Genomic DNA, 27,459 nt, shown 5'->3' on the forward strand with positions numbered 1-27,459 from the left:
TGGGGTCATTTTGACAAAATGGGCACCTATGGGTGCAATACTGCAGCTGCAAATGCAGTCTGCAATAAAAACGCACAATGGTAGGAAAAAGTAAACCACTGCCACCAGCCATTCATTGTAGAAAGTGTAACATAAAATTGTTACATGAGAAGGTAGACAAAGGGGATATTAAGTAACCCCTCGAGCACTCGATGTAAGATAGTGTGTGATGGGTCTACAAAGAGAAAAAGGGAAGTAAAGTCAATTTCACTTTACTACTCTTGGAAACCGTAGTTTATCAAAGAGAAGGTATTTAAACCTTAGCTGCACTGAGGGCGCTGTGTGTCACAATACAAAAAGATGATGCCTATGGAGTTTGTCAGACTCCAAAACCAAAAGAAACACAGGGATCAAATCAAATAAAAATACATGGGAGAGTGGGGAAAAAGGTCTCACTCTCTCCAGGATAGAAAATAAAAGTCCTAGAGTCCAGCAAAAGAGCTGGGGGTCTCTAAGGTAGAAGGGAATTAACACAGAAATGAGAATTCTCCCTAACACTCCTCCTGTCCCAGTTGAGGCAGTTAAAAATGTGAGAGCTCTAGTGGATAGTAAATTGTTCTTTGTTCCCCAGGTGGGTGTGCTGTTAGTAAGGGTGCCCACTTTCACCTGCACAATATAAGTAGATGTGGCTACTTCCTAGATCTGAAGCACCAAAAGACGCTGGTTCATGCAGCGGTCCTTTCCAGAGATCAATTCTGTGCAGTTGTCTACCTGGGTATAGCAAAGAAATATACAGAAAAACTGCAGGCAGTGCAAATCTGTGCAGCACAAGTCATTTATGGGCTCAGCAATTACGAGCACATCTATGAAGCCTGCGCCTTACTGTATTGGCCGAAAATTGAAGTCCTCTTTCAAATCCGAGTTTTAACTTGGATCTGCAAAATCAGTCGGGACTGGCGCCTGCATATTTAGACACATTTGTAAAGTCTTATGTTCCCGTTCGTGTGCTTAGATCAAGAGGGAAAGATCTACTGCATGAGGCTAAATGATCAGCACCTTGGGCTCTGGCCTTTGTAATGGGTTACCAATCCTAATTCATAATGTCCCACCGTGCAAAGCTTCAAGACTAGATTTAAAAAGAATCTGTTCTCTTTGTTTTGTATTCCTTTACTCTCCAAGATCGATAGAACACTGCTGAATCGAGGTGGGCCTGAACGGTTTCATATGTTTTAATGTAATTTTTCATATTGATAATGCACGAGATTGTATTTGCTTTTATATAGCACCTTGAAACTGGTTTTCCTGGTAAGACGTTTGCGCTTAATACATATTTTCCTATTCTATTCTTTTAATCTTATTTGAGACACTCAGAGGAGTATAGCTACATTCACACAGGAGCTGGGTACTCGGTACAAGTGTAATCACCTCGAGACGACTAAACCTTGGCCAGCAAGAAAGTTCACATTTTAGACAAAGAGCCTACCAGGTGAAATGCATTAAATGCTAAAATACCCTATTTAGTCAAAGTTTCTCCCTTATTTTGAACGACGGAAAATTGACGTGCGAGATATAGCACAGACAGGATACATAGGAAGTAGTCCATTTGCACATGCAGTGTCACATTGGGTACATGGTAGCACATTTCCACTTTTAAGGAAAAAGCAGTAAATAAAGCGCAGATGAATATCCTATAAACTGTACCAGCATAACTTGTGGATTAATCAGAACTGATATTTAGTTGTTAGAAACATATGCCCCATGATAGTATGAAGTAGAATTAAAGCGTACCTCAGTACATTCATCAAACGTGTGCTCTTCTGCTAGAAATGTCTGCACCTGTTCCTCTGCTGTACCATCAACAAGCCAACTAAACTTCTCAACTGTAACAGAAAAATCACATTAGAAGTAGAACACAAGCAGTATTAGCCATTCCCATTTTTCAAAACCGTATTCATGGTTCCTATTTTCATATGTTTTAATGCTTACCGTATGATTGCAAATGTTTCTTTGCGCCTTGCATATTTTTATCGATGGCATTCTCGAGGAGTTCAGAAGCCCAATGCACAACATCTTCATCAAGTTTTGCTTCAATAATCACAGGTGTACTGCTGCCTGAGAGCCAGGACTGGATTGTTTGAACATTCTAAATCAAAAACATAAACATGATTGTAGATATCAGCAGTTGTAATTTAAGCAGTACATCAGAAGCTCGGAGACCGGTCATCAAAACAAATTGGTAGGTATCTTACTAAATGTTCCCTTTAAATTAAAAGGTGATAAAAACTAATTCTATCATTTTAAAAAGGTAAGTCAGTGGACGATCTTCTCATACAATAAAGTAATTGGAAATAAAACAAGGCAATACAAAGTCATAGGATGATATGTGCTTGCATGAAATACATTTCTACTTAGCACACAAGAAGAGAGTAGTGAAGAGAAAATAAACCAACTGGGCAAACAGCCATGGTTTCACAACTTTGTGGAATACCAAAGAGGAGTCGAGTTGTATGGATATTTCAGGGGATTCACAAATCAAGGTGCATGAACATACAATCCAATTCCCTCTGGATTAACAGTTGGAGCTACCTGGGCAATGCTAGATTAAGATATCAAAATCTAGGACCAGTCTTGTATCCTCATTCACTCCTTCACAGATGCATGGCTAGAAATGCAAACAAAGACTTTCCAAGTTTTTCCCTACATTCTTCTATTATTCGAGATGTGAGGGTCTGGCTAAAGAAACGTTGCACTCAGAGTCAGATACCAGTAGGCATTCATAATATTTCTGCTGCTAGTGGAAGTATCATGAATGTGCAAAATATCCAGGGACATTCTTCGCCAATTTATATGTGGTGCAGTTCCAAAGGAAAACCCTTTGTAAGCCCATGGTTTCCCTGTGAGGTGAAGGGATTAATGGATTTGCAGATGTGAGCAGGAGCGGGTTTGACAAGGGACATCAAAGCACTGCCTTTGTTTCTCGGTGCAGGACGGATGATAAAAAATGACTTTCTGAGGGGAGTGGCTTGGCGCCGAAGCCAGTGGCATGGCGTTTTAGGAGCCCCTGCTACTTCTCTGCAACCGACAGCAATCTCTCCAGACCAGCTGCATGTAAATGCTCCATAATTCATGCTTAGAGCGAGGAATGGAGGGGGCACTGAATGCCCGAAGCTCAGAGCCCATGATCCTTTCCCTCATCGGTTTCGAAAATCTTCCATGGGCAACCCCGCTATGAAGAAGATGGCGGCGGCGGCTCCATCCTGGAGCTTCAGAGGGATGAAGAGCTCGAGTTAGACAGAGCTGCAACTAATGTGCCGAAGTCGCAGTTCTCCCAAATGAGGGATTCCAGCAAGCATAACACACGTAGAGCATGCTAAATCTTTAAAAAGCAGGTCAGACCACATCTCACAGTCGACCTACCGAGTGAATCCGCAAGAGACATAGCCCCCCGGCCAGGTGCCGGCACTGCAGCGCAGCAAGGGCAGTTGGATCCCACAGAGACTATCCGGAAGGTACAGCGGCTGCTGCTTATCCTTCGACGTGAGGCCCTTCGCACCAGAGCAATAATAAGCCCAGTGCAACAGCATAGCTACACGCAGCCTTGATATCGCATCTGCAAGGCTGACCTGATTTGCAGGAAAAGAGCCCAGTTGCCAGGATCTCCCGACTGCCAGCACCAGCTCTCCCAACAGCTGCCATCGTTTAGCTGCAGGCAGCCGGGCCGACACGTCCAGGTGGAAGCCTGCACCATTTCGAGGTAGGAGTCCAGAGCTCAGGAACAGGAGAGCCCACCTCTATTCTCTCCACCCCTTCCCCCCTTGCCCACTCTCCCCGCGGAGTTGGCGGGGTGGATCTGGCGGGAGGCTCCGGCTGCAAATGCTGAAGCCGGCAGATAGTGGGAAGAGACCTCCATCCATTCCCCGCCAACCTTCTCCTCACCTAATATTCCTGCGAAGGGCAGATCTCGGCGCCGCTCAACTCTGGGCCCGCCGAGTTCTGTAGAATCCCTGCCCGGCCGCGTAGGATCATTGCTCCCACTCCTGGCGGGGTGAGCCACTGGCCCCTGCCTCACCCTCTGCAGAGGCTCCCCTTGGCCAGGGCCCTTATCATCAATCTCTTGGGCTCGTCTCCGTCTGCCGGTCTCCTTTAAATCTACCAGAGTCTCTACAGCTGAGCAGGAACCCGCATGCTCCTGAATTCTACGGCGCAGAGGTGTCAGTGCTTGCGTCGGCCTCCATGATTTAATGGGAAGGGATCCCTTGCCCCAATCCCCTGATCTTTTCATGAACCAGAGCACCTGGGCGCCCAAGTGAATGCAGGAGCTGGGTGCCCCATCTTCCTGCTCCACATACAGCTAATCACACTGCTCCCTGTGAGCCCTCAGGAGCGATCTTCAACCCTCAGAAGCACCAAAGGAGGGGGCGCCCTGCGGGGATCCTCACTTGACTACTGAAAATAGGAACTGGGGGGACCCACTCCCCTATTTGGAACACTCTTGGTCGACCTGGAAACTGTTATCTAACCCGGGCCCCTATAGGTCTCTTGCCTCCATTCCTGGCTGGTGAGATCACTCGTGAGGAGCATCAGGGAACATATCAAAGGTGGGGGGAAAAAGCCTGCTCTCTTCACTTCTCCTCCTCATCCTTTACAGTGCTACGCAGAAGAGGAGTCCAGCAAGAGGGTTCAGGTCTTTTGGGAACGAGAGCGGAAAATGGCGAAAGGTGGGCAAAACATTGAACAACTCGACATTTCGACGTTAATGAGCAATCCCACCTCTCTGAGAGCGAGGAAGGGTGATCAGGCGGAACCACAGCCGAGAGGACCATCGGGGGCGGCAGAAGGTGCCTTTCTCACTCAAGTTGTGACAAAATCAGATTTGCAGGAATTACTGGCAGCCATGACGAGGGAATTCCACAAAGGAACCGAGGAAGTCATGAGCAAAATGTCCACGTTGGATCAACAGGTGGTAATGGTGGAAGGCAGAACAACTGAGATCGAGAATGCTCTATGTCAACAATCATTTGAAGCTGAAGAAATTAGGGATATAGTGGCCGCCCTCGAGGCAAAATGCGACACATTGGAAGCTAAACAGGAGGGTGCAGAGAATCGCTCAAGGCAAAACATACGCCTAAGGGGTTCCCTGCCTCGATCTCTGATGCAGACATAGAAGGTTACACCAAGGACCTATTCAGATTTATTATCACTTTGCCTGATGACTCCCCACTTGAAATAGACCGAGTTCACCGAACAAGAGCTCGGCAGTCATCCTCTGCTCCCCCAGATGTCATAGCAAGGATCAATTTCTTCAAGGTTAAGGAGGAAATTATGTGGGAAGCCAGCAACATGACATCTATAGAGTTTAGAGGAGCGACCATTCTACTATTCCAAGACCTCGCCAATGACACTCTCCTTAAGCAGAAAGCACTGAAACACTTAGCTGAAGGGCCGAGGGACAAGAAGATTCCATACCATTGGGGCTTTCCGACCTCCTTGATCTTCACCTGGGAGGGCAAACAGAAAGATTTACTAGCATATGGAAGCTGAGATCTTCCTGGGGACCGAAGCGGAAAGTAAAGCTTTGGAAAGAGATTCTGCCTCCCGGGACCCCGCTGAAAAACCAACCACGAGTTCCTAGGCCAGAGTCAGAAGGAGGTGCTGCGTCTGGGGCCCTCCCCGGAGTAATAACAAGAACCCGGACTGAAGGGAGCATGGGTCCCATCCTTTGCCGAGCCGGAATCTCTTCAGCTGATTCTCCCAGGGGTTGGAGAGCTCTGATAGTCCACTGTGAGTATATCAAATGGGGATCTCCCTTTCTGCTGCGGCCTCACCCGGAGGGCTATATCCGCCTGGGGAACTGTAACTCGAGGGACACTACCCTAGTCTCAATAATAGGGCCCAAAGAGGGCATCACTGGGTGATCTTTGAAACAGCATGCTAGAGAGTCACTCTTACGGGCCTTGAAGCTTGCTTATGTTCCCACATCAGGCCCAGTTGGCCTTCAGTTTTCGGTGGCGGGGTTGAGCCGGATACCCCGTTGGCGGAGGGCTGTTCCCGACCATGGTTTGGGGGGGATTTATGTTTAGGGGTGTTATGTTATTCAGGGAAAGTGAAAAGATCGAAGACAACAAGACATGAATACCCAACATTCATCTGCCCACACAGACAGGTTAATCATATTTCAGACAAGGGCAAGGGCATCTCACCTAATGCAATGATAAGCACACTCCGCAGTAAAAAGCATGGGGTCTAGCAATGAACGAGAAATAAGGATGCTAACGTGGAACGTGCAGGGGCTCAACTTCCCGGGTAAAAGGAAATCTATAGAACGTAGATTACCACAACTCACAGGGGACATTGTGTGTCTGCAGGAGATGCATCTGCTTCAAGCAGATGAACATAGAATTTGATTCCCAAAGTTTAAACAAACATACTTTGCCACCTCGGGGGGGGGGAAGGAGGGGAGTGGCCATACTGTTCAGTGAAAATGTACTGCTAACCCCAAATTACAGTAAAAAGGGATCCCAGAGGTCGATTTCTACTACTCAAGGGCCTGTTTTTGGAACAACCACTCACAATAGCAGCTATCTACTCCCCAAACACCGAACAGGAGAAATTCCTGTGTGATCTCATCCCAACTATCTTGGTGTTCACTAAGTGACACCTGCTGATTGGGGGGGGGGGACTTCAACATAGTCCCTGACCCCAAAGTGGACAAAACTCCCCCCACACCCCACCAGAGCAGACTTCTCCCGAGCATCGGGGCTTGCGAACTTCAAGGAAACGGAAACTGTTGATGTTTGGCGACTAGCTAACAGGGGTCTGGCAGATTTTACTTTATATTTTAATGCCCACAAAGGCCACTCTAGAATAGACCTGATCCTTATGCCAGGCGTTCTCTTCCGCAGTCTGGAAAAAGTACAAATTCACATGCGTCTTCTTTCAGACCATGCCCCGGTCACAGCAGGCCTGCGGATCCATGGCTCCCCTGCCCCTCCTCAAAAATTTTGGAAATTACAAGATTCTTCCCTTCTTGATGCTGTCATAAAAAGAGAACTGGGCGAGATCCTTGTCCACTACTTTAACGAGAAAACAACCAGGGATTTCCCTATGGCAATGATTTGGGACGTCATGAAACCGGTGGTGTGGGGGGCTCTGATCAGTGCAGTGGCAGAGCAACGAAGAGTTTCCCCACTCCAAGGCTCTAAACTAGAAGATGTTGTTGCTAACCTTGAAAGGAAGTATAAAAAACGCCAAACGAGAAGAGGGTGGACCTCAAAAAAGCCAAAATAGCCCTAGAAATGCACTGGGCAGACAAATCAGCCAAAGCCCTGACATACATAAAACAATTCTATTACATCAATTGGAATAAAGCAAACCGGGTCCTGGCATACAAATTTAAAAAAGTCCATAAGAGGAATAACATCCTAAAGCTGAAGGGGGGGATGGGATCACACGATTCACTGAACAGGAAAAAAAGGGTACTCATGGTTGAGCACCAGAACCAAATCATGGCGGGGCTCCCCATCATGGCAGAAATACAGAAGGAGTACTTATGCCTCAATGCTCCCCTCTCCGCTACGGGACCCATTATACCCCTTGGAGCGGCCCATCACAAGGGAAGAAACGGTAGAAGCAATTAACTCCCTGAAAAACGCATCCCCGAGCCCTGATGGGCTCACAGCAAAATGTTATACTCGTATATCCTGGCCCGCAGCTCTCTGCTCTATTCAATTCATTCCTCACAACAAAAACTATTACCCCATCAATGGCAGAATCACTCACCATTTTCACCCCCAAACCAGGTAAAGACCCAGAGCTCTGCTCTTCCTATAGACCGTTCACACTCATGAATAATGACAGAAAAATATTCTCTAAAATTCTCGCCACTAGGTTAGGCAAAGTTCTCCCAAAATTGATAGACCCTGATCAAACATGATGATACATTCCTGGCAGAAGCAACCATGATAATATCAGGCGCACAATCAATTTAATAGAAGTTGCAACCAGAAAGGGGGAGAAATTAGCTATCATCTCTTTAGATGCCCATAAAGCGTTTGACCTCCGGGACTGGGGATTTATCAAGCCAGCGCTCTCTCATTTTGGATTTGGCCCCAACTTTGTAGCCTGAGCAATGTCAAATTACAAAAACCCTTCCACACAACTAAGAATAAAGGGGGTTAGATCAGACAAGATCCGCATAACCTGTTACGCTCACCTGGTCTCCACAAAGGCGCCGAACGGAGCTGGACGGTCACACGTAGTGGAGTGTTGAATGGCTCCACGTGTCCCCTCTGTTTGCCCTTCCACCATGAAAGAAGATTTGCCTTAGTGTTATGAATGGCGGACTCTCCATCCTGCGACTGTATGCAGGGGTGCGTAGTTGCTTCACTGATCCTGAAGAGTTCCAGACAACTATGGCTCAGTGGGTAAGTCTGTATACCAATGGTATGGATTGCTTTAGAGTTCAAGTTGCCAAAGTTTACTCCTATGCCTCTTCTTTGCAGGTTCCCCTTTGGTGCATCTAATAAAGCAGAACTCCTCCCCAGAAATGGTGAGCTGAATTCCAAGGTGAGTTTCCATGCTAGCGTGCTGTCGATAATGTCTTAACATACAGTATTGTTCTTCTGAGCAACTAACCTGCTGTTCTTTTTCTATCCTGCATGTGCGGCGCCTCGGGGCAGAAATCGCGTGATGGTGTTTCGAGGGACCGCAAGGAAATGTAGCCTTCAGGTGAGTGTTAGCGCTGCGTAAGATTTAAATGTCTTTAATGAGTCCCTTCCCTTTTGCGCAGCTAACCTGATGCCTTCTTTTCTGTTCGGCAGCTCCGGAGCGGCGATTGAGTGATGGTGCTTCGATGGATCGCAAGAGTGAGCAGCCTTCTGGTGAGTATTAGCGTTGCGCAGTGTTGCAATGTCTTTAACGTTGTCCTTTGTTACGCGCGGCTAACCTGGTGTCTTCCTTTTCAGCTCGGCAGATGCGGAGACTCCAGGGCGATCAAGATGGAGTGTCAGGAAAGGGCCCTGTTCCGTTTTCTCCTCTCTCTTCCTTTCTTTACAGGCAGTTCGTGAAGACCTGGACGGGCGTGGCTGAAGACTGGCCTGAAGTTAGCAGACACAGTGAGCGTTACGCTGCAGGAGTGCAGAATATCGCGAAGCGTGTTCTGTTCTGAGGGCGTGGTTTAGATAGCTTCAAGAAGTAGTCCCCAGGTAAAGTAGTCCCTCCTACCACACCCTATCAAAGTAGTCCAAGGTAAAGTAGTCCCTTCAACCTGCCTCAGACTAGTCTGCACGTGATTCTCCATCCTTGTAACCTGCCTTGCTTGAGAGTGCAGTATGAGCGTGGCGCCAACGGCGCCAGGACCGAGTCCAGGAAGCCCTTAGGCAATCCTATGGGGCCTTAAAGGTCCCCATTGGTGCCAGTACCCTCGGCAGGCTCGTCTGCTCCTGATGTCTGGGGGCAAGCACCGGGACACTCCCTCCTCCCCCAAGGCCCCTCCCAAGGTGGTTTGTCTCGCTGGTCCAGGCTTGGTCGGGTAGTTTCGATGGAACAGGTTTACTAGACGTGGCACATGAACATAGTCACTCGGCTCCCACAACCTTTCTTGTCGACCATAGCCTTTCCAGTCAACTAGATAATAGAAAGGTTTCGATTTGACAAACTTTGAGTCCTGAATTTCTTTCACCTCGAATTCTGGTTCACCATCTACCAAGATGGGTCTTGGTGGTTTCGTTATCCGAGTTCCTGGTTGTACTGGTTTCAAAAGAGAAACGTGAAATACAGGGTGGACTTGCATGTTCGAGGTAAAACCAATTTTACTGCCACTGGATTAATTATGTCTTTAATGGTGTATGGTTCCCAAATACCTGGGATTAAATGTATGGGTTCCTTTTAGTGGTATGTGCCTTGAGGCTAGCCAAACCTCATCTCCAATCTGGTATCTTGGAGCTTCACTCCTATGTTGATCTGCAGATTTCTTGCATCTTTCCTTAGCTTGCTTTAAATGTTCCGTCGCCTTCTTAAAGGCTTGTGTAATGGTAGTCTGCAGACTGCTTACGGCTGGCATTTCCAAATGTTGAGGTGGGTCGAGTTCTGAGGTTCATGGATGCATTCCATATATTGTATAGAATGGACTCTGCCCAGTGATGGAGTGCAAAGAGTTGTTGTAGGCATTCTCAGTTATCCATAAAATGTCCTTCCAATTGCTTTCAGTTTGATGTAACATGCACCTTAGGTATTGCTCCAATGTTTGGTTGGTTCTCTCGGTTTGACCATCCATTTGAGGATGGTGGCTGGTCAAAAGCCTTACGTCAATTTGGGTCAACTGGCAACATTTTCTCCAAAACTGTGAGATAAACGGACTGCCCCGATCTGAAACTAGGACGGAGGGGAATCCGTGTATCCGGACAATTTGTTGTAGGAATTCCTTCGCCAGAATTGAAGCTGAGGGCAAACCTTTTAACGGAATGAAGTGGGCCATTTTGGAAAACAAGTCTACTACTACTAATATGGTGTTGAAGCCATTACAGGGGGGAAGATCCATGATAAAATCAAGGGACAATGTATGCCAGGGTGTAGGTGGAACATGCAGAGGATGTAGTAGACCCGATGGTTTCTTTTTCTGGGCTGTGTTTTGTGCACATATGCCGCATGATAGCACAAATTGTTTAATGTCTTTACGCCATATTGGCCACCAAAAATGTCTCTTGCTCTTGGCTTCGGTTTTTGCAATTCCAGGGTGGCCTTCCACCAACGACTCATGGTAATTTGAGACAACCTGTTTCTGAAGTTGCTTACGAGGTAAGTAGAGACGCCCTTGGAAATAGGATAAATGATCAGTGACTGAATGATATCTGCTTTTTAGTCAACCAATCCTGTAAGGCCTCGGAATCGAGGAGATGCAAAATTTCCTTGTGGATATTGTCCAGGGTCAGTGAAGTAGTGATTCCTAGGATTCTCCCCCCTGGGATTATGGGTACAGGATCAAACTTCGAGTATGCTTCTTCCATTCCTATGCGGGACAGAGCATCTGCCTTGCCGTTTCGGCAACCAGGTCGGTAAGTAATCACGAACTCGTATTCTGCGAAAAATAACGCCCATCGAAGCTGACGAGAGGACTGAGCCTTGGCCGACTTTAGGTACTGTAAATTTCGGTGGTCTGTAATCACAGTAATGGGGTGTCCGGATCCTAGGAGATAATGTCACCAAGTTTTGAATGCTGCCTTGATGGCCAGAAGCTCTTTGTCGTTTACAGCATAATTCAGTTCAGGTGCTGTGAATTTTCGTGACCAAAATGCCACTGGCTGAAGTTGACCCGTCTCAGGGTCTTTCTGAGAAAGGACTGCCCCCCATTGCCAAACTGGAAGCATCAGTTTCTACCACATACAGGAGATCTGGGCGAGCATGTTTTAGGACTGGGGCTGAGGTGAATTTTCTTTTTAAGTCTTGGAAGGCCTTTTCCGCTTCATCCGACCACTGAAAGCATTTGTTCTTTCGTAATAAGGATGTGATGGGATGCACCAAATGCGAAAAGCCTGGGATGAACCTGCGATAGAAGTTTGCAAATCCAAGCGTGTTCTGAACTCCTTTGATTGAAGTTGGAGAGGGCCACTTGGGGATGGCGTCTACCTTCCGTGAAACCATACGGACATCACATGGAGTTAGAACGAACCCAAGAAACGACCTCTGTAACGTGGAAGAAACATTTCTCTAATTTGGCATACAGCTTATGTTGCCGCAATTTTTCAAGTATGGCGCGGAAGTGTTTCACATGGTCCCGCTCGGAAGCTGTGTTCACCAGGATATTGTCAATATATACGATGACACAAACATCAATTAACTCTCGAAGGACATCGTTCATAAAATATTGAAATGCTGCCGGGGCGTTACAAACCCAAAGGGCATTACTTGATATTCGAATAGCCCATACTTAGTGCAGAAGGCGGTCTTCCATTCGTCCCCCTTTTTGACTCGTACGAGATGGTACGCCCCTCTGAGATCCAACTTAGTGTAAATTCGAGCATCCTTTACTTGGTCCAACAGTTCTGGGATTAGAGGCAGGGGGTACCGTTTTTTTACTGTCACTTGGTTTAATGCGCGGTAGTCGATACAAGTTCTTAGATCTCCTTCCTTTTTAGCGACGAAGAATAAGGACGAGGCCGCTGGAGACTTGGACGGGCGAATGAAGCTGTTAGCCAGGTATTGATCTAAGTATTGTTTTAGATGAAGATTTTCGGGTTCCGTGAGGGCGTAAATTCTACTGCATGGAATCTGAGCGCCAGGTATAAGGTCGATCTGGCAATCATATGGTCTATGGGGTGGTAAAGTATTGGCATGGTCCTTCTGAAAAACATCCTGAAAATCCTGGTATTCCCGGGGTAGCTGATTTGCCGGACTCATGACTGTTGCAATTTTCTTGGTCAGGGATTCTTCTGAATAGCAGATATGAGCACATTCGGAGAAGGTCAACCTCTTATCATGCCAGTCTATGCAAGGATTATGCGTTTCTAACCACAGCATTCCCAGAATAATTTGAAATCGCGGGGCCTTGATTAGGTCGAACACAATGGTTTCTCGATGCCCGTCTTGACACAACAGTGTCATCTCCGTCGTCGAGTGTGTTACAGGACCCGAAGAGATCTACGTACCGTCGACGGTGGTGACCAAATCAGTTGTTGCCTTTTGGCAAAGAGGAAGCCAGATCCTTGAAGCCAATTTGTGATCCATATAGTTACCTATGGCTGTCGATGTAAGCTCTGACTGCATGCATACGAGACGAGTACTGGTGACTAATGAGGATTATTGGTAAGGCTAGATGCTAGGTCTGGGAGTCCTCCTTCTCGCTCGACAAGTGGACCTCTACGCTTGTCGGGCGGAGTAGTTTTCCGGCTCTGGTTCGGCACTGACCTTATCGGCGACCCCGACTGCTTTGTTGGGTGGTTTTACTGGACAGTCTCGGAGAAAATGGCCGGCTGTCCCTCAATATAAGTACAATTGTTGTTGTTTTCTCTTATCCCTCTCGGATTTAGATAGTGGCCCCCATACTCCTCCAATTTGCATGCGTTCAGACGTATCTGTGGTTTTGGAGGTGTTGTTTCTCGGACGCACGAACATCCAATTCTCCAGTCTAGCTCGGTCAGCCTTCTGGTTCTGCAGTCTGTGGTCTAGTTGTACCACCAAGTCAATGTATTCCGCACAGTCTTGGGGTGGGTTGACTACTTGAGCCAAGACATCTTTCAATTCGCCTCTCAGCACACGATGAAATAACGTAGTTCTTTTGTCTTCTGGCAACTGGTTTCCACCACTAATCTGTTGAAGTTAACAAATACTGGTTCCCTTGACGAAGAGACAGCAGTTTGTTATCTAAAGCTTGGCCTTGAGAGTGTCGGGTGTACAGCTTCTCCATATTCTGCTGAAACCCCTAGAAATCTCGGAGAAGGGGATCGTCTTGATTAACTAGTGGTATGGACCAGTCTGCAGCACTGCCACTGAGGTATGAAAGAACAAAGGCCACCTTTGCTTGATCGTTCGGAAAGGCCCCTGGCCTGCATAGGAAGTGTAGGCGGCACTGGTTCATAAAGACCGCAAACCGTTTAGTCTCTCCCGCAAAGCGTTCTGGTGGAGCTAAAGGTATAGCTCCCGGAAGGACCACCTGCACCTGGGTTACTTGACTGAGTTGGGACTGATGCCCCCATTCCTGGTAACGGCGTGTGACCAGCCTGGGCTTGGAGTAATTGTCTGGCTGGGTCATCGGTACACTCTTCTGCCACAATCAGTTCCCTTCTTAGAGCGTTGGTCTCTTGTCGAGCCGAATGCACCTCTGCTCTGAGTTCCCCCAAAAGCTGGGCTAATTGGTCAGTCTCTGAGGTTTCCATGGTGCCCAGGTAGAGGTTTGTGTGAAGGCTTTGCGTTCTGTTACGCTCACCTGGTCTCCGCAGGGGCGCCGAACTGAGCTGGACGGTCACACATAGCGGAGTGTTGAATGGCTGCATGTGTCCCCTCTGTTTGCCCTTCTGCCACGAAAGAAGATTTGCCTTAGTGTTATGAATGGCGGACTCTCCATTCTGCGACTGTATGCAGGGGTGCGTAGCAGTTCAAGGATCTAGTTGCTTCACTGATCCTGAAGAGTTCCAGACAACTATGACTCAGTGGGTAAGTCTTTATACCAATGGTATGGATTGCTTTAGAGTTCAAGTTGCCAAAGTTTACTCCTGTGCCTCGTTGCAGGTTCCCCTTTGGTGCATCTAATGAAGCGGGACTCCTCCCCAGAAATGTTGAGCTGAATTCCAAGGTGAGTTTTCACACTAGCGTGATGCGATAATGTCTTAACATACGGTATTGTTCTTCTGAGCAACTAACCTGCTGTTCTTTTTCTAACCTGCAGGTGCAGTGCCTCCGGGGAGGAAATCGCGTGATGGTGTCTCGAGGGACCGCAATGAAATGCAGCCTTAAGGTGAGTATTAGCGCTGCGTAAGATTTAAATGTCTTTAATGAGGTCCTTCCCCTTTGCGCAGCTAACCTGATGCCTTCTTTTCGGCAGGTGCGGCAGCTCTGGAGCGGCGATCGAGTGATGGTGCTTCGATGGATTGCAAGAGTGAGCAGCCTTCTGGTGAGTATTAGCGTTGCGCAGTGTTGCAATTTCTTTAATGTGGTCCTTTGTTATGCGCGGCTAACCTGGTGTCTTCCCTTTTCAGCTCGGCAGATGTGGAGACTCCAGGGCGATCAAGATGGAGCGTCAGGTAAGAGCCTTGTTCTGTTCTCCTCTCTCTTCCTTTCTTTACAGGCAGTTTGTGAAGACCTGGACGGGCATGGCTGAAGACTGGCCTGAAGTTAGCAGACATGGTGAGCGTTACGCTGCAGGAGTGCAGAATAACGCGAAGCGTGTTCTGTTCTGAGGGCGTGGTTTATATAGCTTCAAGAAGTAGTCCCCAGGTAAAGTAGTCCCACCTACCACACCCTATCAAAGTAGTCCAAGGTAAAGTAGTCCCTTCAACCTGCCTCAGACTAGTCTGCACGTGATTCTCCATCCTTGTAACCTGCAGTGTAACCTGCCTTGCTTGAGAGGGCAGTATAAGCCTGGCGCATACGGCGCCAGGACCGAGTCCAGGAAGCCCTTAGGCAATCCTTAGGCAATCCTGTGGGGCCTTAAAGGTCCCCATGGGTGCCAGTACAAGCCGGTGCAAGCTGGTCCGCTCCTGATATCTGTGGGCAAGCACCATGACATAACCAGAGGCACCCACCAAGGATGCCCCCTATCCCCACTTATTTATGCCCTATCAATGGAGCCGTTCGCCTGCAGGCTGCTATAAAACACTAATATAAGGGGCCTTCTGATGGGTAAAAGGGAATTCAAAACGGCCATGTATGCTGACAACGTCCTCCTCACAATCATACAGATAAACAATTTTACCGGGGGCTCTGTGGGAGGAAATAGCAGCTTTTGGGAAAGTCTCTGGCCTTAAAGTGAACTACGCCAAATCATCTGCTCTGGCAGTCAATATCCCGCACACTGAAAGAGAAGCGCTCGCCCCACTCATTCCCATCCACGGGGCCAGTTCCAACATACAGTACTTAGGCATACAAATTCCCCAAAAAACAGAGCAGATACATCAACACAACTTCACACACCTTTTCAAGGATTTACAGAAAGACGTACTAAGATAGGAAAAACAGGAAATCTCTTGGCTAGGCAGAATAGCTGCGATTAAAATTAATATTGTGCCAAGGATTATTTACCATTCCACGGCCCTCCCAGTCAGCATCCTGGAAGCAGACCTGAGGAAATTACAGAAAAGCATAATGGAATTTATTTGGGCTGGGAAGAGATCGCGTATTGCCAGACAAATCATGATCCGTTATAGGGCCATGGGTGGCCTGGGCGTCCCAGATTTAGCCAAACACTGCTGAGAGGCGCAGCTCTCTCACGCATTGGCTTGGGAAAGCCAGATGAATCAGCCCCATTGGAAACAGATCGAGGAAGCATGATCCCCTGGCCCTCTTTCCTCACTCCCCCATATAGCTCTCGCCCGGACGCTGACAGACTCAAAGCTCCTCACTGCCACACAAAAATACAGTAACAAATTGGAGACAGGCAGCACGCAAATGGGGCTGCACTGGCACAATTGTTCTCCTCAAACCGATTTGGGGTAACCCTGATTTCACCCCTGGTATCCCCCCCCCCCCAGCAGCTTCTCAAATTGGAGAGTGGGAGGCATTTCTTGCGGAATGGTTCCCCACTCACATTCTTAGAATGTAAGGATACATTTAATGTCCCGGAAACAGAGCGTTTCCGCTACGCACAAATAAGGCACTGGACATCACAGGGCGAAATTAAACAAAGGGGAGGAAGGGACCTAACTTCCCTGGAAAGGACACTAACAGCATCACCCCTGCCCCCCCACCTCCCCAAGGGCAACTCCTAGACAAAACTGATCCTTCCAAGAAGGAAAAATATATGCTCAAATGGGAGAAAGACCTGGGGCGCACTTTAGAAATTGAAGACTGGGGCAGAATGTGGGGAAGACTACATAGCAGCACCAAAATGCATCACGAATAGAGAAGGGGGATACAAGGTGTGCTACTGGTATTATATAACTCCTGAACTCTTACATAACAGCAACCCCTCCATTCCCTCAGGCTGTTGGAGAGGTTGCACAGACACTGGAACACTGTTCCACCTGCTATGGGCCTGCCCAAAAACGACAGGTTTTTGGAAAGCAGTCTTGGAACATGTTAAGCTGATCACAGGGTTGGAAATCCCCTAGGAACCAGGAGTAAAACTGCTGGGGGACACCAAGGATGGAGCATTCCCATTAAGAGGTCAGATAGCAAAACCAATCACTCACCTGCTCACTGCTGCTAAGATCTCTATTGCTCGTCTATGGAAACATCCTGAAGGTCCATCCTTGGCTATTTGGTGGGCAAAATGCGGGGACATCGCGGGTCGGAAAACATTACTGCCATGCGGCTGGGGGACATCACGAGCTTCCAAAACACCTGGACACCTTTCATAGTTCCCAGGACTGACCCGTCGCCCTCCTATGACCCAATGGCTTACATAGTCCCTCAAACTGTGAAGAATAAATGCTCCTCCTGACACTCCTCCTACTGACATCAAGGGAGATCATCCGGAGAGGAAAAGCTCTCCAAGAAAACGCTGTATCCCAATGCCTAATATGTTTGTGTGTGATGGTTAAACCAATGTAATAACCTGCCTAACTGTCATGATGGCATTGTTCTTTCCTCGTGAAAACTCCCAATAAAAATGTTTTGTTGAAAAAAATATATATATTACTTTCTACATTAATGCAGTGACCATCGAGGGGATTCGTCTGGATGATCAGAGTATGGGTGCAGTGAATCCCAATTAAAAATCCACAGGGAGCGGAATCAAAGACAAGCCCCCATAGGACTTGCCCATACAGGTAAGAAAGTCATCAGTCTATTGCCATGGCCTTCTACAGCAGGACAACGAGCGTCATCATGGTTGTCAGTAATAGAAAATGTTTCCCTCTGTATGCAGCAAAGAACCAGGTTGTGAAAACAATCCAATGTCAGGAAACGAGTTTTAAAATTAACATGTTTCATCATTGGGAGCCAATCAACAGGTATTCTAAGTGAGGAAAATGAATCATACAGTTTGAGGCCAAAAATACATGTCGTTCTATCTGTACACCAAATATTTAGAATCTAAACGTAAATTATTTCGGAATGGTTTAGTTTAGAGCGTCAATACTAAGACCCCTTTGCTCAGTCGGAATGCACCTTAAGTCTGAGGTAAGAGCCATGCACCCACAGCTCGAACAAGAAATTAAGGCTGAGAGCAGTATTCCAATTCACCACATGATTCTTGATTTTATAAAAGAAGGTGAAATAAAGGCCTAACAGGGAGGTCAGTGGTGGGTGTGCAGCAGGTCAACTGAAGAGATCGCAAGGTCTTTTGCGTTTAGCAACACCAGAAAGGCCATCTTCTAAGTGACATCTATGGTAGCTAGTGGGTCATAAGGTTTATGATACCGAGCAGTCAACATTAAATCAAAGTGCCACTAATGGTAAAGAAATGCATAATCAAAATGTAAACATTACATCGAAATGCCCGTTTACTGGATGATCACTGAAAGAAGCAAATCTGATATTCATAATTTAAATATTAACATATTTCTGCAAAGTATGTTCTGCACATGTCTAAGCAATATGAGATGTACAAGAAAGCACATTATTCAAATACATCTGCAGTGGATTAAAAATATATTTTAATGATCAAGAGAAAAACATGATCCATTAACTCACATCTTGCAGTCTATTAAAGCATTTTCCAGCGTCTTCAATAACTTTTTTAGGTTGTCTAATGTGGCAGAGTGACATCAAGCAAACTCACATGCATTGCTAACTAGTATTTTAATTATCCCCATGATCAGTATATAAAAAGTGTTTCTATCTCCGGAGACTCCTCATGGAGTAGCTCCCATAACTATCTTTTCCACACAGAACCCTTACAATCATATCCCTGATATTAACAAGAATCGAGTACACAAACAGTCTCTACCTAGGAATGCCTGACTCACAAAAAAAACCTGTCCAGAACACTGCAACTAGGATTCTCGTGAGATTAAACAGAAGTGATCACATCACTCCAGCCATGAGAATCCTACATTGGCAAGCAGTAAAAAATATATATATAACATTCTAGCCCTTCTGCATTGCCCATAACTCCTTACACAGACAAGGAGCCGTATTCCTCCAGGTCAAGATCAGCCGCTACCGACGAAGAAGGGACCTAAAACGAAGCAATGACCTACAAATCGAGACAAAACAATTTGAAAAGAGGCAATTCAGAGGAACTGCATTCTCGTGCTTAATTGCTAACCTATGGAACACAATGCCTAAGGAAATGATAACCACAGAAGACCACCTCACATTCAGGAAATGACTAGAAACATGGTTATTCAACTGCTAATGACCGACCGGCACAAAGAGACAATGGCAGCAAAAGCAAAGAGGACTGAAACAAACACACTAAGGGACAATGTCACAGATCAAGGACATTAGCAGTGAAAATCAAGGAGGACCACAAATACCCCACCGCCCACCTCCCCCCCAGTCAATTGCCACAGCTAAAGAGATCAGTGAAGAGTAGCCTGCCTCACATCAGACATATTCAGGGAAAGACACCCACGAGCACCATTCGTGTATTCAGGAAAGACCAGCCATGTAATGTATTACATTGAAGCATTAGACTAACCAGGTGTCACCCCAAATAATTAGGGTAGCTCAGTTGCGCATCACTTCCGCAAGATTTATGGACACCAACCAGGTGTCTATTTAGCAGCAAATCTCACAACAAGCTGAAGCACAATTATTCAGCCCGAATAACTAGAAACATACGAGGTGCAACCTATCCATTGCGCTCAGAGGAACCAGTGGGGGAAATTAGCCTCTATGCTTGGGGGGGTGGTGGGCCAGTCAACAGACCACAACCAGGAGTGTTGAAGGGTGCCACTGAGCGGAAACCAGATCTGTGCTGAAGACATACTTCTGAGGTACTGTTGAGATTAATCCTCCCGACTCCTGCTCCTACGACATAACCCACCCCACTAAACACAACTATGGGCTAGCCACACTACACAGACACACCTAGCAACAATTAACTCTCACACTCAACAAACTTTCAGAGACTATGGACATAAGCTTAGGCGGAAACACACCATTGCACATAAACCATAAATCCAACCACACCACACACAAACGCACACCAACACAACTCCATCAAACATCTAAAACACAACTGTTACACTGGAACCCCCTTACAGATACAGCAAATCCAGTGCGCACAGTTGTACTTCCACCGTAACCGCATATGACCTATACACCTACATAAACACTGGCGCACATCTGAGCCACTGAGTCTTACCCTTACGGTTATAACAAGCCGGGCCGCACAACAAAGCCACACGGCAAGACACGCACAGAGACACCGGTTTCTCCTGGTTCTGAACCTCTCCTATCCTCACTAACACACCACACCCTCCTTTTTTTCAGAGCCATGTGAGCGCATGGAGACTGCCCCTGGATAGCAGAAGTGCACAGTATAAATCAACAGAACATAACATTGTCAATAACAATGTGTTATTTATATTCGCTTATCAAATTAGTTTTTGAACCAGTTTGGTGTCTTACTGGCTAGATTTCCTATCCATTTGTCTTTCTTCTCATTCACAAACACTTCACGAATCTAATTTCAATTCCAATAATAGGGTGTTGATTTTTCCATTGGTTTGTTTTTCTCAGAGTGCCATGGATAAGCCACCAGTCAGTCAACCTTTACACTCCTCACAGATTATCCATCTCAGAATCTTAGTAATGGTCCCCCCCATGCTCTCAGTGGCTTAGTCTCCACAGGTATCTCCTGAACTCTCATCAGTGTTTCAGTTGCTTTTGCCTTGCAGCATATTTCTGGTCTGGTGTGTCAGCTGCTTGTGGTTCACAGCTTTTCTCATACCTTCTCACCAGTATGTTAGCCGCCTGAGCTTCACAGTGACTTATCCTGGTTCTACACCGACATGGTAGCTACCTGTGCTTTGAATCATCTCCTTTACCTCCTTATCATTGCCATAGCTGAACTCTATTGACTCCTCCCTGCCGTGTTAGCTACTGGTGCTTCGCAGAATCTCTCTACACTGCTCAGCACATATGATGTCACTAGTGCCTCAATTGCATCTCTCTTGCATGGATTTCCATTGGTAAGCTTCAATACTGGCTTGCTGTAAGATATTTGTGCTTCATGCTTGCCAGAAGCACCACCTGTTTCATTGCCCATTGGTCTGTTCTTTCACTCATGAACTTCGCTTTCTCGGCAGGGCCTTCAAGGGAATCATAGGTGGGAGCCCTTCCAGGTCTTGGTCAGCTCATGAATAGACCTAGAAATCCTATCCAGACAAACTTAGACCATCTTTCACATACAATATAAGTGAACAGTCTTTAGATGGGGCATTGTTGTGTTAATGAAGAACTTGTTTGTCACCAGACCACTAAACACCACACCAGACTGCTAACGTTTGCTCAATGTTGACATGCTCCTGCAGATTACGATCAGATGGCCTGCAAGCAGGTGACCGATGCCAACGTGGAAGCTTCAACTGAATTCCCTACTAGACACAGGAATACTATTGCACAAGAACAACAAGTTATGTTCCCTGACAGGCAACATTGGTTCAGTTCAATGCAATGTATGTTCTGTAGATTCATTATATTTGAAATGTGCAGACTACGGAATGGGACCTCAAAAAATGTTTAATCATGCTCACAGGGCAGTGGGTGGGTTGACTATTTTCGCAGTGCCGCAAGGACCACTCACGCTTCCACCACAGGTGACACTGTGCAGGGTATGAGTGGCGCAGGCCAGCCCCAAGCTGAATAGCTCCCTTGAATCTTACTTTACTTTAATTAATTTATAATGCGCAGCAATGAACCCAGAGGCATGATGGCGCAGACAAAACATAGCACGAAAAGAAACAAAAAGAACCTAGCAGTCATGGGAATTTATAAGATAAAGCAGGAGAAAAAACTTTAATCAAACAGCCACGTATTAAGCTTTCTTTTGAAAAGCTCAAGTTTAGTTTCCAGACTGAGGTCCAACGGCAAACAATTCCAGGCTGTCGGAGCTGCTATGGCAAAAGCTCCTTTTTCGGCTTTCCTGGATTTACTTCACGGAATCATAAGCAATTTGATCTCCTGCTACCTAAGAGACCGTGGGGTACTCTTCAGCAAGATCAGTTCATTTAAGTAGTGGGGCATAATACCCAAAAGGCTCTTAAAGGTAATGAGTAGTAGGCAATAATGGATTCTGGCCGCTACGTGGAGCCAGTGTAGAGCTCTTCTGGCTGGTGTGACATGGTCACGTCTGGGTAGACCTGTAACCACCCTCACTGCTCTGTTTTGAATAACTTCCAGTCTATTTATTTTGGTTTTACTAATACCCGTCAACAGACTGTAGCAGTAGTCCATTTTAGCTCCCACTATGGCTCTAGCCAGAGTTTCTGCATTTGCCTGGGAGATCATGGGTCGAAGGTGTGCGAAAAGTAGTAAGCCGCACCAGATACCACACTTCCCACATAAGCTTTCATGGAAAGGTGTTGGTCAAGGATCACCCCTAAAGACTTAACTTTCTTGTGGGTGTCAATTTTGACTTCACCAAGCTGGAAGTTGCTGTACCTAGAATCTAACTTAGAGATCTGGGTAGGGCATCCCACAATCATGAGCCCGGTTTTAGCTCTATTTAGTGCTAGACCATTTTGCACCATCCAATTTTCAATACACATGTAGGCATTATTAATACACTCTTCGTCTCGTGTATGGTCTCCAGTCAGAGGGGTGATACATTGCCTATCATCCGCAAAATTGGTGAACCAGATGTTTCCTTGCACCAGCATGGAGAAAAAGGGAACAGTGAAGATGTTATAAAAGCAAGGAGAAAGGCTTGCTCCCTGCGGGACTCCATATTCAATTGGAATTGTGTCTGCTTCAGCTATGTCCGAACAAACGCAACTAATCCGATTCTTAAGAAAGGAAGCTACCCACCGTGAAGCTTCTGAGGAGAATGCTGCCGCTTGTTCGAGCCTGGTGACCAACATGTGTGGTCAACCAGGTTGAATTGTGGCTGAGAGGTCCAGCAGCATAAGCATGGTGGCCTCTCCCTTATCCATGTTAGATAGAAGCCTGGATTTGAGTTCCAGAAGGGCTGTTTCAGTACTATGCCCTACTCTGAAACTTGATTGTTGACAATTTAGAATGGGGTGGCTTTCTATGTGTTTGGCTATTTGTTTGTATGCAACCCTGTCCAAAACTTTCATCAGAAAGGCCGAATTCGTGATAAGCCTATAGTTCACTGGGTTCTCTTTAGGGAGGCCAGGTTTTTTCAATAGCGGTGTCACCCATGAACATTTGAGTACATCATGCACAGTGCTCTCTCTGAAAGATGCATTCACAAACTGGAGAATAGCCGCTAACAGTGTAGGGGAACATGTTTTAATAATGATGGCGGAAAAAGGATCACCCCTGCAACTGGTTGTTTTCATATGTTTCACCACCTCCGTCAATTCCTCCAGCGGAATTGCTGAAAATGAACATTCAGGGATTGTGGGACATCTGATAGGTTTCTGGCATTCAGTGGTGCTGATTTTCTTGTGTGTGTTAGCCTTTTTCCGACTAATGTTGGCTTTGATACCCTGAAGTTTAGTACCCATGGCGTCCTGAATCGCCTGGCACCACGCTTTGTCTTTCACTACTTTTTCTATCTCGAGAGTCGGTGTCAATTCTTGCTCTTTGAGGATTTTAAAGAGCTCTCTAGCCTCGGACCTAGCTGCAGTGGTCCTATCGTTAAAGAAACAAGATGACAAGGAGCATCCTGATGCGACTTAAAGGAGGAGGGCAACCAGATACGGAATCTGCAGAAAATAAATTGTGACCATCAGAACCAACGTTCCTAGTTCGGTGCTGTCAGGAAGTTGAGAGGGAATAATAACTGACACAAAGAAATATAAAATAACATTAATTATTAAGTGTTGTGTACAGAATATGCTACCATGATGAAAAGGGAGCACAACACACAAGCTAAACTGTCACAATGGCTTTTGCAACAGTACCCTACAAAATTCTGTCTGGTGCTGGTCAAGTTAACAAACAATGATTGAACACTTATTGAAGTGCCAAAACAAACCCTTCCATCCACATTTCCCTGTTGGACTGGCCGAACAAAAAAAGTCACAATAAGCCATAACAAATACATTGTTCTTGGGTGCCCTTTTTGGACACAACGCTGCCCAGTTTTGGGGTTCTGAATGTCATTGCACTTCTGTCTTGTACTTGCTGCCCTCTTGGCCTTCTGTTCATTGTCTTCTCTTCTTTGGTTTGCAAGAGACCCTTCACCTCGATTTACAAGACTTTAGATGTGGCTGCACACTGATCAGGGCAAGGAGGGAACAGTAACAGGAGGAATCTACACAGACCCCATGCCTACGTTCAAGAAACTGATATAATAATGTTGCAGTTTTACAGAAGACGGGCATTCCATTCCGGTGAGAGGATTACCTAGAGACCAGCCAACGCGGCTAGCGGATCTCTTATACAGTGCCTGTGAATTTACTCCATAGCACAGACGTCATTTCACACAGAACCCGTCCCGATAATGGCCATATGAATGATGAGGTTCATCTAGCTCAACTCCAAGTGGCCGAAACACCTGGTGTAGACGCACTATTTCCCTGAAACTACAGCACATATATTGCTGTCCACACATGCAAATTTCTCTTTTGTGTCCTTGCAAATGTTTTATGTTGTTTTAAGAACCTTGTTTTGTAACTTCACACCATTGAATTGTGCATTTTTGACAAACCCCCACACAGATTGGGTTTGTTATACACATACACACTGTCTTTATTTTTGCCTGAAAAACGCCTTGATACAGTGTGTTGAAAACATATTCTTGTTTGTTCTGTTGTGGTCCAAGAAAACATTTTGATGTCTGTTTCTCCCTGGAATTGTGCTTTTATGTATACCACTCACACAGTTCCAATAATTGTGTATGAGAGATTTTTTTTCTCTACGATATAACCTCTATGAGTATTGTCTCATTGAAGAAACGGCAGAATTTACACAACAAATTGTGGGATTTCGCGTGTTTGAGTAATAGTGTTCTTGAACCTATTCACTTGTGTGCTTTGTTCTTCAGTTAACCCTCCTGGGTAGAATAGGTTCCATACCAGGAGCCCAATTGTTTGAATCTGTGGATCATACAGGCCTATAGCACTATTGAATGTTGTTAGCAAGCCGTTTACTAAAGTATTTATAAATCGACTGGAAGCACTGTTGCCAGCGCTCAGACATCCGATCAGGTAGGGTTTATCATGGAGAGGCAAATGTTTCAAAGGATAAGATGACTTTCCTACCTATTGGATAAAACTAGGAGACTCCACAAAAGCCCATCCATCTTCTTATAGCTAGATGTTGTAAAAGAGTTTGACAGTTTGAAGTGTAGTCATCCTTTTTGGCCTTCTTAGGGTCATGGGGTTTGGGGAATGTTTTCTTAGATAAGTAGTTGTGATATGTGTGGCAGTGTGACCCGCCACTAAGAATCACGCCGACGCTTAAAAAAAGCCCAAGGGTGTTTGTTAAAATAAAAGTGGTAAGAATGGCTTTTAATCTCAAAGTTCTTAGGGCTACTGGGGTCTTTGTGAGATTGGTGCTAGGGCTTACCTTTTTCTCTCGTCTGCCCCGGTCTCGATTCCCACCACCCTAACTCAGACGTCCCTAATGGAATGTTAGTAATACTAGGATCAGTAACCCCTATCTGTCTTTTCTTCTCTCTGCACTTCAGGTGTTTTCCCTAAATCGCCAGCTGTCTGGCTCCCTAGAGATCTTCCAACTCTCCATTGCCTATTACTGCTTAGTATTCGCAGGGAGTAATGAGCGTTGCCTTCAATTGCCCAGTGTCACGCTCACTCTGTGCATGCACTCTCGTAGCTGTCCTTGATCCCTTATAAATCCTCCTCCCACTCCCTTAATGACCCTCCAGTCTCTCACTCCACCTTTCCACCTCCACCCTTACTTCCTTCCCCAATCCTTACTGTTCCTCTGATTTCAAGCGCTGGTCTGCTCTAGACCAGTAGCTACTCCTGCACTCCCACTCACTGTCACCCTCCCAGTCTTTTCCTCTACTGCTATTACCCTTCCACTACTACATTTTCCCTTATGCTGTTTCCCTCTCTCTCTCTGGACCCCTAGGGATATCGTGCCCTGCTCATCCCTCTAGCTAGCCCCTGCTCCTGCTCCCTTCTATCACACTCCCAACTATCACTACTACCTCAGCCACTACTACTACTGAACTCTGATACGACTGCTCGTACTCTACCTCTACTACTCACACTCTTCCCCTCTTTTACATAAGCAATCCACAGCCCCCCGCCCCCTTAAGAATATCCTTCACACTCCAATCACTTTTGCCTCCTGGTCTCTCGTATGCCCTCCACCGCCTCCTGTCCACACCCAACTTACGCACACCTACACACTCATACACACATCCTTAAATACCCCACCCCCTTACAGGATTGGATACTCACCCTGTCAATTCACTTACCTGATTCCAGGGGGTGTAACAGGGGATGGCCATGAAAGGGCTTAAAAGGGCTGGTAAGCCCTGTCCATTTCCAACATGGCACCTGCTGCATTTTGTGGGATGTTTGAACCCACTCATCCATGCCCTGCTACATCATTGTACATTACTGGCAGCGGAAACATCATAATGGCCGCCGGAAAGCATGCTGCTCGCCAGAAATCATCCAAAAATACACAGTAAAAATTTGAAAAATAGGCTGCCACCCACTTTTGCCTATATTAGTGAGCACAGGCGGTCACTGCCTAAAACCACCATTGGGCAACACACACAGTAGCCTGAAACCATTTGGGAATAGCAATACTGATTGCCAAAAGCAACCCAGAGTGGTTGGGAATTAATTTTCTTGATGTCAAAAAGCGCTAAAATCATGGCTCACCAAAACCACTAAAAAGGTCCCACCTCCTTGTTGGGGGGTCAACATCATTCTCCCGCAAGAATCTACATGAATCTGAGGTCCACAGAGGTGCATCTATATTTGAACCATGTATATTTTGGGGAATGCTTACTGGTAAGGCAGCTGTCAAAAATGGGTGCAATACCGGTGCTTGACAATGACCGGCGCTAGCGATCTAAATTCTGACAGGAGACCTGTATTTCAGGAGCTAAACAGTAACCTGAGTTAGCTGAGACTTCAAAGGCTGGCTGTCCCTGCGAAGCCTTCACACCTAGTCTTCTCAGCAACAGCACAGGAAATCATATGGTCCTGTTGATTAATAGGGAGGAGATTTTCCCTGCAGCCTGGAGAAAAGAACAATAGACTCTTGCAATTGAATAGAATATGCTGATTTGGATGTGCCTGAACAACACTGCTCTGGGGGAAGGCAAGACATCTGATCTCTGAGTCAAGCCAAGTTTCTAGGGGCGGGGACAAACCAATGGGTGTACTGAAGTAAAAGCAAATATATGTTTTATGAGAATACTGATAACTAATTATACAAAAATGTACAATTTGGAGATTCTTAATATGAAAAATTCACTCACAATTTGAGACTAAGCTGGACGCTGTGGGATGTTCTGAGGCCAAGCCCCGTAATTATTAATATTGCAGACACAGTGTTTATGCTAGGAAAATGAAAACTTACTGTAATATGCGCAGAGAGGGGGTGTACCTCCGTGTAAGATTTGTTGCAAAACCAATATGGCAAAACCCACTAAAAGTGCAAAATGTTGTCATTTCTGAACCCAAGCTCGTAGAAACATGTGACTTGAACCGGACTGTACCTTAAGCAATCTGTCGTGCAATTTAGGTAATATTAACAAGTTGTGTATATTGTAAATAAGTGTTTTATGAAAAAGAAGAAATGCTGTACGGACACAAA

General features: G+C 46.1%; 1 protein-coding gene across 1 annotated transcript in view; it reads right to left on the reverse strand.

Annotated features, from left to right (window-relative positions):
- DNAH12 (dynein axonemal heavy chain 12) overlaps window positions 1-27,459 on the reverse strand; it is a 3,791,933-nt gene that overhangs the window by 3,271,400 nt on the left and 493,074 nt on the right. Inside the window, exons 10-11 of the mRNA XM_069643677.1 lie at window positions 1,966-2,122; window positions 1,768-1,859 (exon numbers count right to left, since the gene is read on the reverse strand). Of these exons, the coding sequence (XP_069499778.1) occupies window positions 1,768-1,859; window positions 1,966-2,122 (249 nt within the window). The remainder of the gene's footprint in view (window positions 1-1,767; window positions 1,860-1,965; window positions 2,123-27,459) is intronic.

The sequence above is a fragment of the Ambystoma mexicanum genome, chromosome 2p (genome assembly GCF_040938575.1).
Source record: "Ambystoma mexicanum isolate Mex_15411 chromosome 2p, UKY_AmexF1_1, whole genome shotgun sequence".
In the NCBI taxonomy this organism is placed as follows: Eukaryota; Metazoa; Chordata; class Amphibia; order Caudata; family Ambystomatidae; genus Ambystoma; species Ambystoma mexicanum.